At 45.9% G+C, this 15873-nt stretch overlaps 1 protein-coding gene across 2 annotated transcripts in view; it reads right to left on the bottom strand.

Annotated features, from left to right (window-relative positions):
- Window positions 1-15873, bottom strand: part of B4GALNT1 (beta-1,4-N-acetyl-galactosaminyltransferase 1) — a 199932-nt gene that overhangs the window by 94138 nt on the left and 89921 nt on the right. For both annotated transcript variants that reach the window (XM_044286578.1, XM_044286579.1), the window contains exons 2-3: window positions 10005-10208; window positions 8333-8506 (exon numbers count right to left, since the gene is read on the bottom strand). In XM_044286578.1, the coding sequence (XP_044142513.1) occupies window positions 8333-8506; window positions 10005-10208 (378 nt within the window). The remainder of the gene's footprint in view (window positions 1-8332; window positions 8507-10004; window positions 10209-15873) is intronic.

The raw sequence follows: 15873 nt of genomic DNA, 5'->3' as shown, positions 1-15873 counted from the left end.
GGAGTTCTCACTTCAGCTAATAGCATTTATCAAATACACAGTTAATACAAGACACTAACTGAATGAAGCCAGGAAAGGAGGCAATATGGGTAGTAAAAATACATCATTTTTTTCATCATATTATACATGCTTGTTTCCATGGTCACGACCACCCTGCAATCCAGCAGCAGCGTCTGCTTGCACACTACAGGGAAAGCTCCAGCTTCTCCGGTGAGCGGGACCGCAGGAGTGCACATAGACCAGCACTTTTTCCTATAGCGTTCAAGCACAGCCACCACTGATGGATTGTAGAATGGTCGTAAACATGGAAACAAGCCGTGTATAATGTGATGGAAAAAATGAATCAAGCCAGCAAAGAAAGCAATATGGATAACAATACATTAGGAAGTGGCTTGTATTGAACATTCTCTACATAATAAATGAGAGAAACCCTTTAATCTTTACGATTATGCAGTTTACTGGAGGATATTCTTTATTAAGAACGCCATGAGGATGCATGTTCCCGTTTGAACAAAAATCCAACTGGTTTACAGGTGAAACTCAAAATTAGAATATTGTGCAAAATTCATTTATTTCAGTAATGCAACTTAAAAGGTGAAACTAACATATGAGAGAGACTCATTACATGCAAAGCGAGATATTTCAAGCCTTTGTTATAGTTTGGATGCTTATAGCTTATGAAACCCCAAAGTCACAATCTCAGGGGTAGGGATTATTTTGCTGACTAGAGTGTGACACTTTGAGCCTAGAATATTGAACCTTTTCACAAAATTCTAATTTTAAGTTGCATTACTGAAATAAATGAACTTTTGCACAATATTAGAATTTTTCGAGTTTCACCTGTATTCGCCCCCAGCTGTGTGTGTATAGTCATGTAACTGTTTGTGCGGGTCATGTGGCCCATGATTAAGAACGGCAGTGTTCGAAACAGATAGGCCAGGCGTGCGGTGTTGTGATACAGGGTGTCATTTTATCTTTTTAACCCCTTAGTGACCACTAATACACTTTTTTTTAGCTAAACAACTGGCTTTAAATCAGTCATTACATGTACCCAAAATGGTGCATTAAAAACTATAACTTGCCCTGCAAAAAATAAGACCTCATACAGGTACATTGATGGAAAAAAAATGTATGTATATATATATTAGGGAGTAGGAGGCAGGCAGCAACTACAAAAGACCTGCAGCTGGGGGTGAAAGAACCGGCTCCACACCGGGAGCCATATGGGGGACCTAGCTACCCTGAACCACAGGGATTTCAACTTCCCAGGTCCCCCAGCCAGACCCCTACACACAGCCCACCAGGCTATGAGATTACTCCAGGCTTCCTAGGGACAGGAAACCACTGATGTAGGGGACGGAAGTGCTTCCTTTTGTGCTCTAGGTTTCCTGTCCCTGGGGGAGGAGTCCATCTCTCTTTGGTGGTGCTGTTGTGACATGGTGGAAAGATCTATTCTAAGTATCCCTTTGTTTTGCCATTCTTTTCCTCCAAGATATGAATACCTGCACCCTCCAAAATCCACACCAGGTCGCTCTTACCTATTGTATGATGCAAGATCCGACTAGTCATATCTTTAAGTGTACACTCCATCCACCCCTTAAGATGTCTATTCTGCGCTGCTAAATAATGAACCCACGGATTTGGTACTGCCAATTCCCCCGCCGTTTTAGCATATGGCAAAGTCTCCAGTTTAACCCTGGGCTGACCTCCTCTCCATATTAAGTCCCTAAATATCGCATTGATTTTATGAAATCTATCCAATGGCAACCAGACCGGGGCATTATGGAGTATATATATAACAGTTGTAGCATCATTATCTTAAGGAGGTTTACTCTGCTCACAACTGAGAAAAATAGTTTGCACCATGCTTTAACCTTCAATCTATATCTCACCAACAGCGGGGACAGGTTTAGCTCTTTAAAGTCACTAATCCTGGGTGAAATGTGGATAGCTAAATATTTAATAGTTTCCACGCATGGAATATTATTAGCAATGGCCGTGGCAGATACAACCTGACCATCAATAGGCATCAGCACCGATTTTGGCCAATCTACCAAACCGCTCTATAAAAGGGACATTGTGGCCGAAAGGGAGCTTGACCTGTCCCCCAAGAATAGGAGAGTATTGTCCGCATACAACGCAATTTTATTATGTATCTGTCCATATTGGAATCCCTTAATTTCTGTACATTTCCTCACAGCTGCTGCCAACGGCTCCATGGCTATAGCAAAGAGTAGAGGCGATAGCAGGCAGCCTTGTCTAGTTCCCCTAGCCAGCTGAATATAGTCAGACACTCCCCCATTAGCCCGAATCTGCACCTTCGGGTTTAGAGTATAGGACCTGTACCCATTGAATAAAATCGCTGTCCAGATCCCATACATCTCAGCGTACCCCAAAGATACCCCCACTCCACACTGTCAAAGGACTTGGCAGCATCAAGCGACAGAATTGCCCTCTCTCTAGTTATCTGCCGCGATCTGTATACTGGTATTACTCTATGAATATTAATAGCCGTAGATTTCTGGGGCATAAAGTCTGTTTCATCTGGATGAATAATATTAAAAATCACTTTAGACAGACGTTTTGCCAAGACCTTTGACAATATCTGCCGTTAGAAGGGAAATCGGCCTGTACGAGTCGGGACATCTCAGGTGCTTTACTGTCTTTGTAAATCACTACTATTAGGACCTCCTGCATAGAAGATGGGAGAGCCCACCCCAACGAGTAATTGAAAACCTTTAACAGTTCTGGTAACATTACTCCCTGAAAGCTCTTGTATACTTCTACTGGGATACCATCCGAACCAGGGCTTTGTCATTAGCCATATCTTTAAGGGCCTCCTCCAAAGCAATAGGCTTCTAACATTTCTCTCTCTTCTACAGTCAGCGAAGATAGGTCTGCCTTCTCAATAAATCTTAACTCTGCCTCTTAAATCAGAGGCTCTAGAGGTATAGTGAGGAATAGAATCCCTCAAGCACTCCAAAGATCTCTCCCGAATCTGTGCATGACTTTCCCTGGGGATCCAACAATTCAGTTATACATGATGACACTTGCTGAGCCCTAGAAATAACAGATAGTATATGTCCCACTTTTTCGCCCTCAGCAAACAAGCGTTGCTTATAAAAGCTTCGATTTCTGCCAGCAACCTGTAAGAGATGACATCTCAGTTGTTCCTGTGCCACTTCCAGGCCAATAGTGAGGCATTGAAAGGGTGTAACCCCAAATGCCTCCGCCTCTTTATGCGCCCTAACATCCGCTTCCCTAGATCTGGTTTTATGTGCGCTAATAGACTTGATCAATAGCCCCCTTAGATATGCTTTCATAGCATCCCATACAGCATACGGGGACGCCGTACCCACATTAAGCTTAAAGTATTCGTTAATGGAGTCAGCCATATCGGAAAGGTCACCCAAGATTTGTAGCCAAAACACATTACACTTCCATAATTTCACCTCCAGTCTGGTCCCCCCCTTCCCCCCAAGCTTTAGCTCCACCTTCATTAAGGAATAATCCAAAGCCCTAGGCTGATAGAGGAATGGACAAACGGGAACACTATCATTTGCCAAGGCCAGGTCTATTCGAGATTGGGTACGGAATGTGAACGAGGCACAGGAATATCTGCGCTCTGCAGGATGTCTCACCCTCCATGTATCAATCAGGCCTACTTCTTTCATAATGTTGCTTAATGCAGAGCTACCTGGAGACTTCCCAGATCCCTCCATCCTACACCTATCCATCAGATAGTTTTTTTTTGCAAAGATTACATCAGGAAAAGGTGAAAGAGGCTTTTATGCTATTATACTGTGGGGTGCCCTATACTGTAGGGTGCTATACTGCATAATGTGGGGTCTTATACTATGTATTGCATACTGTGGGGTACTGTATACTATGGGGTGCTGTATACTGTGTATAGCATACTATGGGATACTGTATACTAGGCAGTATTACACTGTATACTGCGGAGTGTTGTACACTATACACTACGAGGGGATGGGGTTGTTCTACAATAGACGTCAATTCAACAAATCTAACCTAGATAAATGAAGTGTATTAGGTTCTCCTAAATAGAAACTAACCATAGCCACCACTCTTAGTTTAGACGGAAACAGAGTACTGGATCTGCAGATACCTAAGGCCCCTTTCATACGAGCGAGTTTTCCGCGCGGGTGCAATGTGTGACGTGAACGCATAGCACCTGCACTAAATCCCGACCCATTCATTTCAATGGGTCTGTGTACATCAGGTCTGCGTTGCGTAAAAAAAAAAAAAAAAGGGATGACGTTCCGTATGGCATCCGTTTTTTTGCGGATCCATTGTAATAATGCCCATCCTTGTCCGCAAACTAGAAAAAAAATAGGACATGCACAATTTTTTTTGCGGGGCAACAGAACGGACATACGGATGCAGGCAGCACACAGTGTGCTGTCCGCGTTTATTTGCGGACCCATTGAAATGAATGGGTCCGCATCCTATCTGCAAAAAAAAAAAAAAAAATACGGAACGGACATGGAAACAAAATACGTTTGTGTGCATGAGGCCATATTCTGTGTTTTTCACGCAGCCCTGGCCTCATAGAAATGAATGGGGCTTCAGTAAAAATGCAATGCATTTTTCACTGATGGTTGCTGAGAGATGTTTGTAGACCTTCAGTTTTTTTTATCAAGTGCGTGAAAAACGCATTGCATCCGCGTGGAAAAAAAATGACTGCTCAATTTATGACCAGATCATCTCTAGCCTGCCTCAAAATGGTAAGTCTTTAAAGTATAGCATTTTAGCAAGGATAGGTCTCTCTGGTCTACCCAGTGGCAGCGGCCTTGTGGGCACCCAATGTGCTCTTTCTACAGTGTATAGTGAGGACAGTCCTTTATCCTTACATTTCTGATGCAACCACTTTTCTATATATTCTGTAGTGTTTGCCCCTTCAGTTTTTTTTTGGGACCCCCACTATTTGATATTACGGCAGGATCTGTTTGCCAAATCATCAGCCTTAGCAAATAGAGCCGCCATATCTCTTGTCGTTGACTTAGCCGCCATCTTGAGAGGCCTGACCTCATACTCCAACTCGGACATTATTTTTTCCAGTTCTGAGGTTCTTTCAGATATTTTGTGCATATCGTGCCTCAACAAGGATACATCTTCCTGCAGGCTGCTCACTTGGGGATTGAGGGCTTTTAGGGTTTTGTTGCAGCTCACTACAGCCCCCATAATATCTTTGAGTGGGCTATTGTGCTTTGGGATTCTGAGGGTATTCTGCCCCCTGTACCTTTCCCTTAAGACTGGGACCTGGCTCCCCCGGTCTTCATCTCCCACTTCATCTGAAGGATAATCCTCCTGATCAGAGGAGGACATGTTTGCTGTCTCAGTGCAGCGAGACCAGTCATTTGCCAACTCCGTTGTTCTGGCAAACCTGCCGAGGCGGGCAGCTGCGCTCGGGCTTATCGCCCCATGCGGACTCTCCTCCTCCGCTCCAGCGCCATTTTGGATGAACAAGCCTGTGTCCGGGTGGGCACTGCTCTTCCCCCTCTTCGGCATTGTCTGTCTGTCAGCACAGCAGGGGATTCCTCTCTCCTCCAGACACTGATCGGGGTTCTCCCCGGCCACCAGAGGACCGCAAATAGCGATCTCAATCAGAATCCCGGCAGGAGCGATGAACCACGCGGCTTACTCCATCTAGCGGCAGGCCACACCCCTTCGCTTCCACAGCATCTTACTATTAGCCTAAATAGAAAACTCACTGAAAAAAGTGGAAATGCTCCAAACCCAGACACTGTAGCGGGTCTATAACCGGGGGAACAATACCTTTGCATGCGGTCCGCAGATAACAGCAATCTCCAGCAAAAAATGCGTACAGTGGAGGATGCCGGGCGGACTGCATGCACCACAAGGAGCATTTCCACCCGTTTAGGCCACTTTTTCAGCAAGTTTTTGTCTATGTGTATGGAATATGCCACTTCATTTTGTTGGTAACGTTCCTTTGCACCTGGTAGCTTCTGTGTCACATGGTCTGTTGTGGGTGCGGCTCACAGCTTTATCCTACCTCACAGTGCACTGGTGATACCACTATGGAGGCATGTGAGAGCCTGGCTGCGCGTTGGTTTCTAGCAGTGTTCAGACCCTGTTCACACACCACGGGTAGTTGAGTGGTAGGACCCCATGCATGCTGAGACACCGTGACGTGGTGCATGAGGGGCTCCGATATGTTCCTGACTGAAAGATATTGGCAAAGTTCTCAGCTTTTAACATTGGCCTGAGGAATTAGCTAGTATTGTCAGTTGTGTATCATTTTGGTGCATTTTTTGCAGCGATTTGTATTAGCCTTAAATCAGCAACAAAGGTGAGATACCAGCTCGGAATTTATATAAAAAGCTAATACATTGTGTCAATTCGCTCAGAAATGTCAGCTCCTGCCATATAATGGATCCTTTTACATTTATGTATAGATAGCTGCTGGGCATGTAGCATTTACCATTCTGGACTATTTGCTATACTATTATCAACTATCTGGACCATCGTTTTTTTTCGTTTGTTTTTTTACAGTCATTTCATTGCGGATATATACTGTATGTACTGTATTTGTTCCTGATCAAATATATATTTTTAATATACTCCTGGAGGTAAGCCAGCACCTCATCTGCAGACAGCTGTTTCGGGGTGATTGCCCCTCATCAGTGCAGAGCAGAGAGTACTGGCTTAACTGGGTAGGAGGCCTGTGTCCGAAACAGCTGTCTGCAGATGAGGTGCTGGCTTATTTAATATCCAAGTCATGTCTCGAGGCTTATTTTAAGAGCTGAATATTGACTTCTAGGATAGCCGCCTTACATCTGGTGGCATTAGAGGCAAAGCTTGTTAAGAGCTCGTTGGCATTTCTTCCCTCCCAGAATTCCTGGAGCATGTATGGCTTAAAAGTCTCCTCACACTGAATAAGGCGCTCTCTCCCTAAGGAGAGTTAGTTTCCCCCTTTGTCCATTCACAAGGTCATGCTCTTCCAGAGGTTTTTGTAAGATTATTGGGCAGTTTCTCTGCCTACAAGATATTATCACAGATGCTTGGTTTACTTTTGCAGTTCTCAAGACTGAATTTGACTCAGCAGAGATCACATGCCTCTTCTTCACAACAAAAATGTTATAACATGAACAGAGTTGAGAAAAAGACCTTAATCCTAACTTCTACAAACCTATGAATACAGAATCAAACTAATATGAAAAGTTGTTATTCAAAAAAATCTTCATCTACTTGCATATTGTTATACCAGCAAGAATTAGTCTTTATGTAGAAAACTGATTTAAAATCAAGCCTTACTGACTAGTGATTTAAAATCGCGATTTAAAGCCGTTTTGATTTAAGTCAAATCCACCCCGATTATAACCAAATGTCGGTTTGATAAATTTGTCTTAGGATTAAGCATAACACACTTGTCTTGAAAAATTACTCCAGTTTTCCTATTCCACACCTACTTTTTTTACCACCCGTTTGAGTACTAAATCTGTAATGAAACTCCTTAACATAGCTAACTAGGCCCACTTTCCTACCCATATTTCAAAACTGGAGCAAGTGACGTAAATATATAATTACAAAATTGTTGTACAAGTGAGCCACAAAATGTACTTTTTTCCAAGTAATAATCACCACTGTCAAATTCATGTGTGCAAGGACCTTTAGAGTAGGTTCACAGTTTTGTGCAGAAGGTTTTGAGCAAGATTTTCCTGCAGGTTTTTCAGCCAAAAGCAGAAATAGAGCAAGCAGGATGGAGAAGTACAAGTCATTCCTTTATGCTTATAATTCCTGTGGATCCACTTCTGAAACACCCGCAGAAAATGTGCCTCAACCTTCTAAAAAAAAGAACACTTGAAGGGATTGGCACAGCAGAGTTGTAATTACACCTACTCGCCGCTGCAGTTCCGACAAAGAGCAGGTAAACAGTGACGAGGAGACAGGCTAGTATGAGCGATGTGTTCTCTTTGAACAGCTGATCGCCAGGGGTGCCAGGAGTCCAGTAAAAAAAAAGCAGACAACCCCTTTAAGGTGCGTGTTCAATCCGGAAAGACCTTGTGGCGGTTGCATTTTCCAGATGAAGATTAGTCCCCTGACCTGAATTCACAGCATCATAATGATTTAGGATTCTGCGAGTTGCTGCCCGACTGCAGGTCTTCTGACAGTTCTTTCACCATTATGAGAGTTCAGTACAGTAAACTGGCAGAAACTCACAGCATTGCAAGTCATTGTGTTGCTGTGAGTTCGAGTCAGAGAAGCAGCGCTTTGTCTAGAAATTGCGACTGTCACACAGAGTTTTCACTATAGGCTTTAAAAACTGCTATAATGTATGCCTTGTTACCTCATCTTAAACGTTTTGTGTTCCAGCTCTCTTCTCTTGTACAGTTCATCAAGCACAGAAGGCTCCATATCTTCTGTAAAGTTCACCGCGTAAGGTTTTCCTAATAACTCTCGTCTGAAGGGAAAGTCCATAGTTGCCTCCACTTCACATCTGCAGTTGTTCTTTGGCAAGAGTCTGGAATAATAAAAATAAATAATAAAAAGCCTGGTTTCACAATGCATTACCCATCTCTGAGTGTGTGCACATAATGGAGGAGGTGGCAAGGAGGAGTCCTCTCTATGAAATACACATGTAATTTGCGGTACCAGGATTGGGGGGAGGTTAGAGATCAGTACTAGTCATGCAGTCGTTTTAATTCCAGAACATTAGTAACTTAAAGGGGTTAGCCACTTTCTAGTTACTGTTGATAGTGTTTGTAAGATTACTTTACAGCACTTCCCAATATAGTCTTTGTTGATATTCTGTGCCATTTTCTATATTTCATAAGGTATTCTCCCTTGTTAATTATTCTCCCTCCTCTGGATAGTTCATCAATATCAGATCGGTGGGAGTCCCGGGTGTCGCTCTGGGCGCCTCAGCCACTCTCTAGGCCAGGGGTGCACAACCTGCGGCCCAGGGGCCACATGCGGCCCTCAACCATTTGTTGACAGACATGCATGTCTATGTCTTGTGGCTGCTCGCATGCATTTCTCATGTATTCTCCTATTCGATGGGAGTCCTGGAGGTGTAACCAGACATTTATGGTGTATACTGTATGTACAATATGCAATACATACAGTATATCAGTTGGTAATACCCCTTTAACTTTTATTTTCGGCCCATGGGATTCCTTCAGTCTGACAATGTGGCCCCTAACCAGAAAAGGTTGTGCACCCCTGCTCTAGGCCATGTGACGTCACTGTACATAAGTCACATGGCCTAGCTGCAGCTCAGCCCTATTGATGTGAATGTTGCAATACCAAGCACAGCCACTTACCACGGCACTGTGCTTGGAAAGATGCCGGGTGCCAGCTGCGCTCTGGCGAGCTCGGCGGCTCCCTGAAGCAGCTGATTGGCAGGAGTGCCGAGAATCAGACCCCCGCCAATGTGAGAATGATGACTTATCCTGAGGATAGGTCATCATTATCCATTACTGGTTAACCCCTTTAAGTAGAAATCAGAACATTACATGGGAGAAGATATAGGAGCCCACAAAGAAAACGCCTCTGTGTTCTATAGGGTCTTAAAGGTGGTTTCACACCGATTTCTTCCCCCAAAATGCGTCTTTTTGTCCCCCCCCCCCCCCCCCCCACAATATCTTACATATTGGCCAACTGAAAGCTATAGAACACTTGTAAAAGCTGCATTTTATTTGTAGTGGAATTGAAGACAGTTTCCACAGGTACCTCATTTTTCAGTTGCCCATAGCAACCAGATTCCACCTATTAATTTCCATTGTAAAAATGAAAGTTGGAATCTGGTTGCTATCCGCAACTAAGCTAGTTTTTCTTTACACCAGTTTTGATAAATCTCCCCCTATGCGACTGAAAAACACCACACACTTTTTTCAGTGCTGCAGACAGAAGGAGCTTCAATGGAGCAGCGGCTGAGCATGGGGCCTGGTAACTACTTCGTTATATTGCATATTTTACTGTATTCATCTACTACACTTTAAACCGCGCAGAATACATACCGTAGCACTTCATTATTCCATTTTAAGGACATCCCAGCATATTTTTTAAGTGGATGCAATAGACCGCTATTCAGTACATCCTCAGGGGCTTCTCTGTTCCACACAGCTACCACCTTTTCAGTCTTGCTCCACATGTGAAAGCAGAGTAGGGATATTGGCAACACGACTACCATAAAAAGGCACAGACTTCTCTTGGCCCGCATTCTGCAAAAAGAAAAACTGAAAATTCTTAGAAGATACACTTGTACAAAGAAAAGATTAAGCGATACAAAAATCTTAGGCCTTGTGCAAATCATGGTTGGGTCATACACCTTAGGGCTCATGCACACAAACGTATTTTTTTCCCTGTATTCATATGTTTTGGGGGGTTTTCGCAGCCCGTATGCGTTACTGTTAACTTCAAGGGGGCTGCAAAAATGGAAAGGATTCCATGTGCATTCCGTGTTCGCATGTTGTTCAGCAAAAAAATATCAAAGACATCCTATTGTTGTCCGCATTACGTACAAGGATAGGACTGTTCTATCAAGGGCCAGATGTTCCGTTCTGCAAAACACGGAATACAGACTGCCGGTACAGCCAACAGTCAGGTGCATAAGCCCTTAAAGAGAAACATTCACCGTTCCTGACATGGCTGTTTTAATAGCTACATGCATCCCCCATGTGATAATTCTGGAGCATCTATTCTTATGGCTCTATGTTGTACCATTACTTTTTTATTTCTACTAGAAGTTATGAATGAATTGCTAGACGTCTGCAGTAAGGGTACAGAGGGGAGGTAACCAGTTGGGGGGTGTACCTGCACAGTCTGAACATGGCAGCACTGATTGGATAGAGTGAGTGTGCAGGTACACACCCCCAACTGGTTACCGCCCCTCTGTACCCTTACTGCAGACTGCTAGCAATTCATTCATAACTTCTAGTAGAAATAAAGGAATGGCACAACACAGATACATAAGAATAGATGCTTCTGAATTGTTATTATATGGGGAATGCATGGAACTATTAAAACTTGCATGTCAGGATTGGTGAAAGGTCCTCTTTAAAGAGGTTGTCCAGATTTTTTTTTTTGTTTTACATGTGTCCCCCTACCTCAGCAGGAGCTGTGAAGAGAGGTATACTTACCTGCTCACTAATGCCCTATTCAGACTCCATTGCTCCTGGGAAGTCTTTACTGGACTTCGGGTCCCTGCACAGACGTGGTCACATGCACCTCTGCAGCCAATGACTGGCCTCAGCAGAGACCTCTCCACCAAGCGGCACATCACTGATGTGGCCAGTCACTGGCTGCAGAAGCACACACTACTGTATCCATGCAGTCAGTATAGATACAGGGACTTGGAAGTCCAGGAACCTTATAGATTATATGTCTCCAATTAAAAGGAGTTTAGCAAAGCAAGTCCCTTTTTTAACCAGTCGTGCGACAGTATTTAGTGGCAGGGCCAGTTTTATGTCATGTTCAGCACTTGGACGTGGGAGAAGCAGTGGTGTGCTGGGGTCACCAACAAATTTACTAACATTTATGCCTGGAAACAGGTGTAAACATTGCCGAAAAACTACTGTCATTTTCCTCTCCAGGCGCATGGACTGCCTTAGATTTGCCTAATTTATGACTAGGTGCACAGAAATCAGCTGAATCGTACTGCAGCTCAGGGGGAAATCTAAGACCCTCAATGTCTCCCCAGTGCGGCTCAAACATCTAAGGTTACATCATCATGCATTGCAGTGCTATTACAGATGATGCAATTTCAGAGAGTGCAGATGACAAGTTGAGCAGCCATATAAAGCAGGCGCTGCTCCAGTCTAGGGCACATCCACAATTATTCTATTTCTGGAATACTTGCAGGATGAATGCCCTTTTGTCGGGAGCATACAGACTTGACAATGTAGCGATTCACACAATACAGAATCTTATTGTAATAATATTTAAAAATGTCACTAGATACGACAGACAAAAAACCCACACAAGTGCTAAATACAGAGCCATAGTGACTGCCGCAACCAGCAGTACTATGTATAGACCCACAGCGCCCGCCGTATACAGGCAGTGCTGCGGCCTGAACCACAGCGCCCGCCGTATACAGGCAGTGCTGCGGCCTGAACCACAGCGCCCGCCGTATACAGGCAGTGCTGCGGCCTGAACCACAGCGCCCGCCGTATACAGGCAGTGCTGCGGCCTGAACCACAGCGCCCGCCGTATACAGGCAGTGCTGCGGCCTGAACCACAGCGCCCGCCGTATACAGGCAGTGCAGCGGCCTGAACCACAGCGCCCGCCGTATACAGGCAGTGCAGCGGCCTGAACCACAGCGCCCGCCGTATACAGGCAGTGCAGCGGCCTGAACCACAGCGCCCGCCGTATACAGGCAGTGCAGCGGCCTGAACCACAGCGCCCGCCGTATACAGGCAGTGCTGCGGCCTGAACCACAGCGCCCGCCGTATACAGGCAGTGCTGCGGCCTGAACCACAGCGCCCGCCGTATACAGGCAGTGCTGCGGCCTGAACCACAGCGCCCGCCGTATACAGGCAGTGCTGCGGCCTGAACCACAGCGCCCGCCGTATACAGGCAGTGCTGCGGCCTGAACCACAGCGCCCGCCGTATACAGGCAGTGCTGCGGCCTGAACCACAGCGCCCGCCGTATACAGGCAGTGCTGCGGCCTGAACCACAGCGCCCGCCGTATACAGGCAGTGCTGCGGCCTGAACCACAGCGCCCGCCGTATACAGGCAGTGCTGCGGCCTGAACCACAGCGCCCGCCGTATACAGGCAGTGCTGCGGCCTGAACCACAGCGCCCGCCGTATACAGGCAGTGCTGCGGCCTGAACCACAGCGCCCGCCGTATACAAGCAGTGCTGCGGCCTGAACCTCAGCGCCCGCCGTATACAAGCAGTGCTGCGGCCTGAACCACAGCGCCCGCCGTATACAAGCAGTGCTGCGGCCTGAACCACAGCGCCCGCCGTATACAAGCAGTGCTGCGGCCTGAACCACAGCGCCCGCCGTATACAAGCAGTGCTGCGGCCTGAACCACAGCGCCCGCCGTATACAAGCAGTGCTGCGGCCTGAACCACAGCGCCCGCCGTATACAAGCAGTGCTGCGGCCTGAACCACAGCGCCCGCCGTATACAAGCAGTGCTGCGGCCTGAACCACAGCGCCCGCCGTATACAAGCAGTGCTGCGGCCTGAACCACAGCGCCCGCCGTATACAAGCAGTGCTGCGGCCTGAACCACAGCGCCCGCCGTATACAAGCAGTGCTGCGGCCTGAACCACAGCGCCCGCCGTATACAGGCAGTGCTGCGGCCTGAACCACAGCGCCCGCCGTATACAGGCAGTGCTGCGGCCTGAGCCACAGCGCCCGCCGTATACAGGCAGTGCTGCGGCCTGAACCACAGCGCCCGCCGTATACAGGCAGTGCTGCGGCCTGAGCCACAGCGCCCGCCGTATACAGGCAGTGCTGCGGCCTGAGCCACAGCGCCCGCCGTATACAAGCAGTGCTGCGGCCTGAGCCACAGCGCCCGCCGTATACGAGCAGTGCTGCGGCCTGAACCACAGCGCCCGCCGTATACGAGCAGTGCTGCGGCCTGAACCACAGCGCCCGCCGTATACCAGCAGTGCTGCGGCCTGAACCACAGCGCCCGCCGTATACAAGCAGTGTTGCGGTAGTTTTCACACAAACGATACAGATTGTGTCAGGATGCAGTCAGTGAAACTCAAACAATTTCCCAATTGTTTAGTTTTGATACGTTTTTCCACACGCATAAAAAAAACAAACTGAAGGTTCACAAACAACATCTCCTAGCTACAATCAGTTAAATGCATTTCATGTGGACTGAGTCCGGAATGCAATCAGTTTTTCACTGAAGCCCTATTCACTTCTATGGGGTGAGGGCTGCGTAAAAAACACAGAATATAGAACATGCTGCGATTCTCACGCAACGCACAAATAATGCATGAAAAACAACGCTCATGTACACAGACCCATTGAAAGGAATGAGTCAGGATTCACTGCGGGTGCTATGAGCTCCCATCACACAATGCTCCCGCGCGGGAAAACACGCTCGTGTAAAGGGGCGATCAGATTCCACCTTTTATTTTCCAAAGAATCTCAGCAACTAAACCGGTTTTCCTTTGCACCAGTTTTAAGAAATCTCCCCCCCCCCCCCCCCATTTGCATTCTGTTCCTCTGAAGAATTAATATTCCAGTGAACTGAATGTAGGTATTAACCCTTTTCTTCCGCAGAGGCTGACGTGGGGGGATGTTTTTGTGTTGCAGAAAGTTGTGAGAGCACCCTAAACATCCTAGGGTTATCTAAGAATCGTATTATGGATTCTACTACAGACCGTAAATGATGGTCCGTGGTCACGAAATCCATAACAGAACTCTTAGTTCAGGTTAGAACCTTGTATGCCGAACTTGAAACACATGTTCGCTCATCACTACTAACAGCTGAAGGGCTTCTTACTGGCAACTTCCAAAACCCACTACCTGCAACCTTTTACTCACTTTTGCCAACAGACAGGCTTCCTGTATTCACAGGTAGAGAAAGCCAACTTCCCTTCAAGCCCTTAAGTATCTGCCCTCCGGGTTAATTGATTGCCTTGCAGGTGCCTTAATCTATGATCCTGAATAGTCCAGTGCTACATTCAAAGGTCTGCTGGTTGCCATTGGAAACAGTCGACAAAGATAGATAGATACCCATGATGGTCACTTTCACACGGTCAGTATTTGTAAGCCAAAATCCAGGAGCGGAGCTTACAAAGATGATAAGAGCGGAAATATGTGCGGAAAAAGAACGGGGAAAAAAAGTACTGCAGGCAAAACTTCCGTTCCATCTAAAAAAAAAAGATCTGAGACAGAAATGGATCAAACAGATGCCAAATGTGCATAACTGATGCACAGGATCAGTTTTTTTTTCAGTTCTTCTGACAGTTTAGAAGATCGGAAAAATAACGGTGATGTGAACTCTCCCTAACAACTGCTTTTCTATTAGGCACTGTATACCTAGCAACTAGTCTGTCTCAAAATTAGACTATAAAGTAAGGAAGATAGTTCAGTCTTTAAGGCTTGTTTCACATCTGCGTAAGGGCTCATGCACACGACCGTTGTTGTTTTGCAGTCCGTTTTTCACTGACCTGTTGTTCCGTATCTGAGATTTTTTTTCCCTCAGATTTAAGTCCCCTTCCATCCCGTTATTCCACAAAACATATCCGTATGGTTTCTGTATGCGATCCGTGTTTTGCGGATCGGAAACAGTAACTTATTAATCAACAAACACATGAGCCATATAGGCTGAGCATAGCATTTCTTCAGTATGGATCCGCAAAATACGGATGACATACAGATGTGTTCTGTGTGCGTTCTGTCATTTTTGCGAACCCACAGACTTGAATGGGGCCTCGGACCGTGATATGCGGACAATAATAGGATATGCACTACTTTTTTACGGAACGGAAATGGAATACACATGGAGTGCCTTCCATTGATTTTGCGGACCCATTCAAGTAAATGGTTCCGCATATAGTCCGCAAAAATACCGGAACGGACATAAAAAGACAATACCTTAGGCCTCTTGCACACGACCTTATGGCTTTTTCAGTATTTTGCGGTCCGCAAAAAATACGGATGACGTCCGTGTGCATTTTGTTTTTTGCGGAACAGATGGCCCCTAATAGAACAGTACTATCCTTGTCCGTTATGCGGACAATAATAGGACATGTTCTATCTTTGAACGGAAATCGAATGCATATGGAGTACATTCCTTTTTTTTTTTGCAGACCAATTTAAAAGCTTTCCGGCAGGGAACCCAAGGCAGGCTGGTTACAGACTAGCGGGAAGCACAGTACGGCCACATCGGAATAATTTCGCTGCAAGAGTG

Source organism: Bufo gargarizans, chromosome 3, assembly GCF_014858855.1.
Source record: "Bufo gargarizans isolate SCDJY-AF-19 chromosome 3, ASM1485885v1, whole genome shotgun sequence".
Lineage (NCBI taxonomy): Eukaryota > Metazoa > Chordata > Amphibia > Anura > Bufonidae > Bufo > Bufo gargarizans.
The sequence above is the reverse complement of the archived record's forward strand: the minus strand, read 5'-3'. Positions and strand labels throughout refer to the sequence as shown.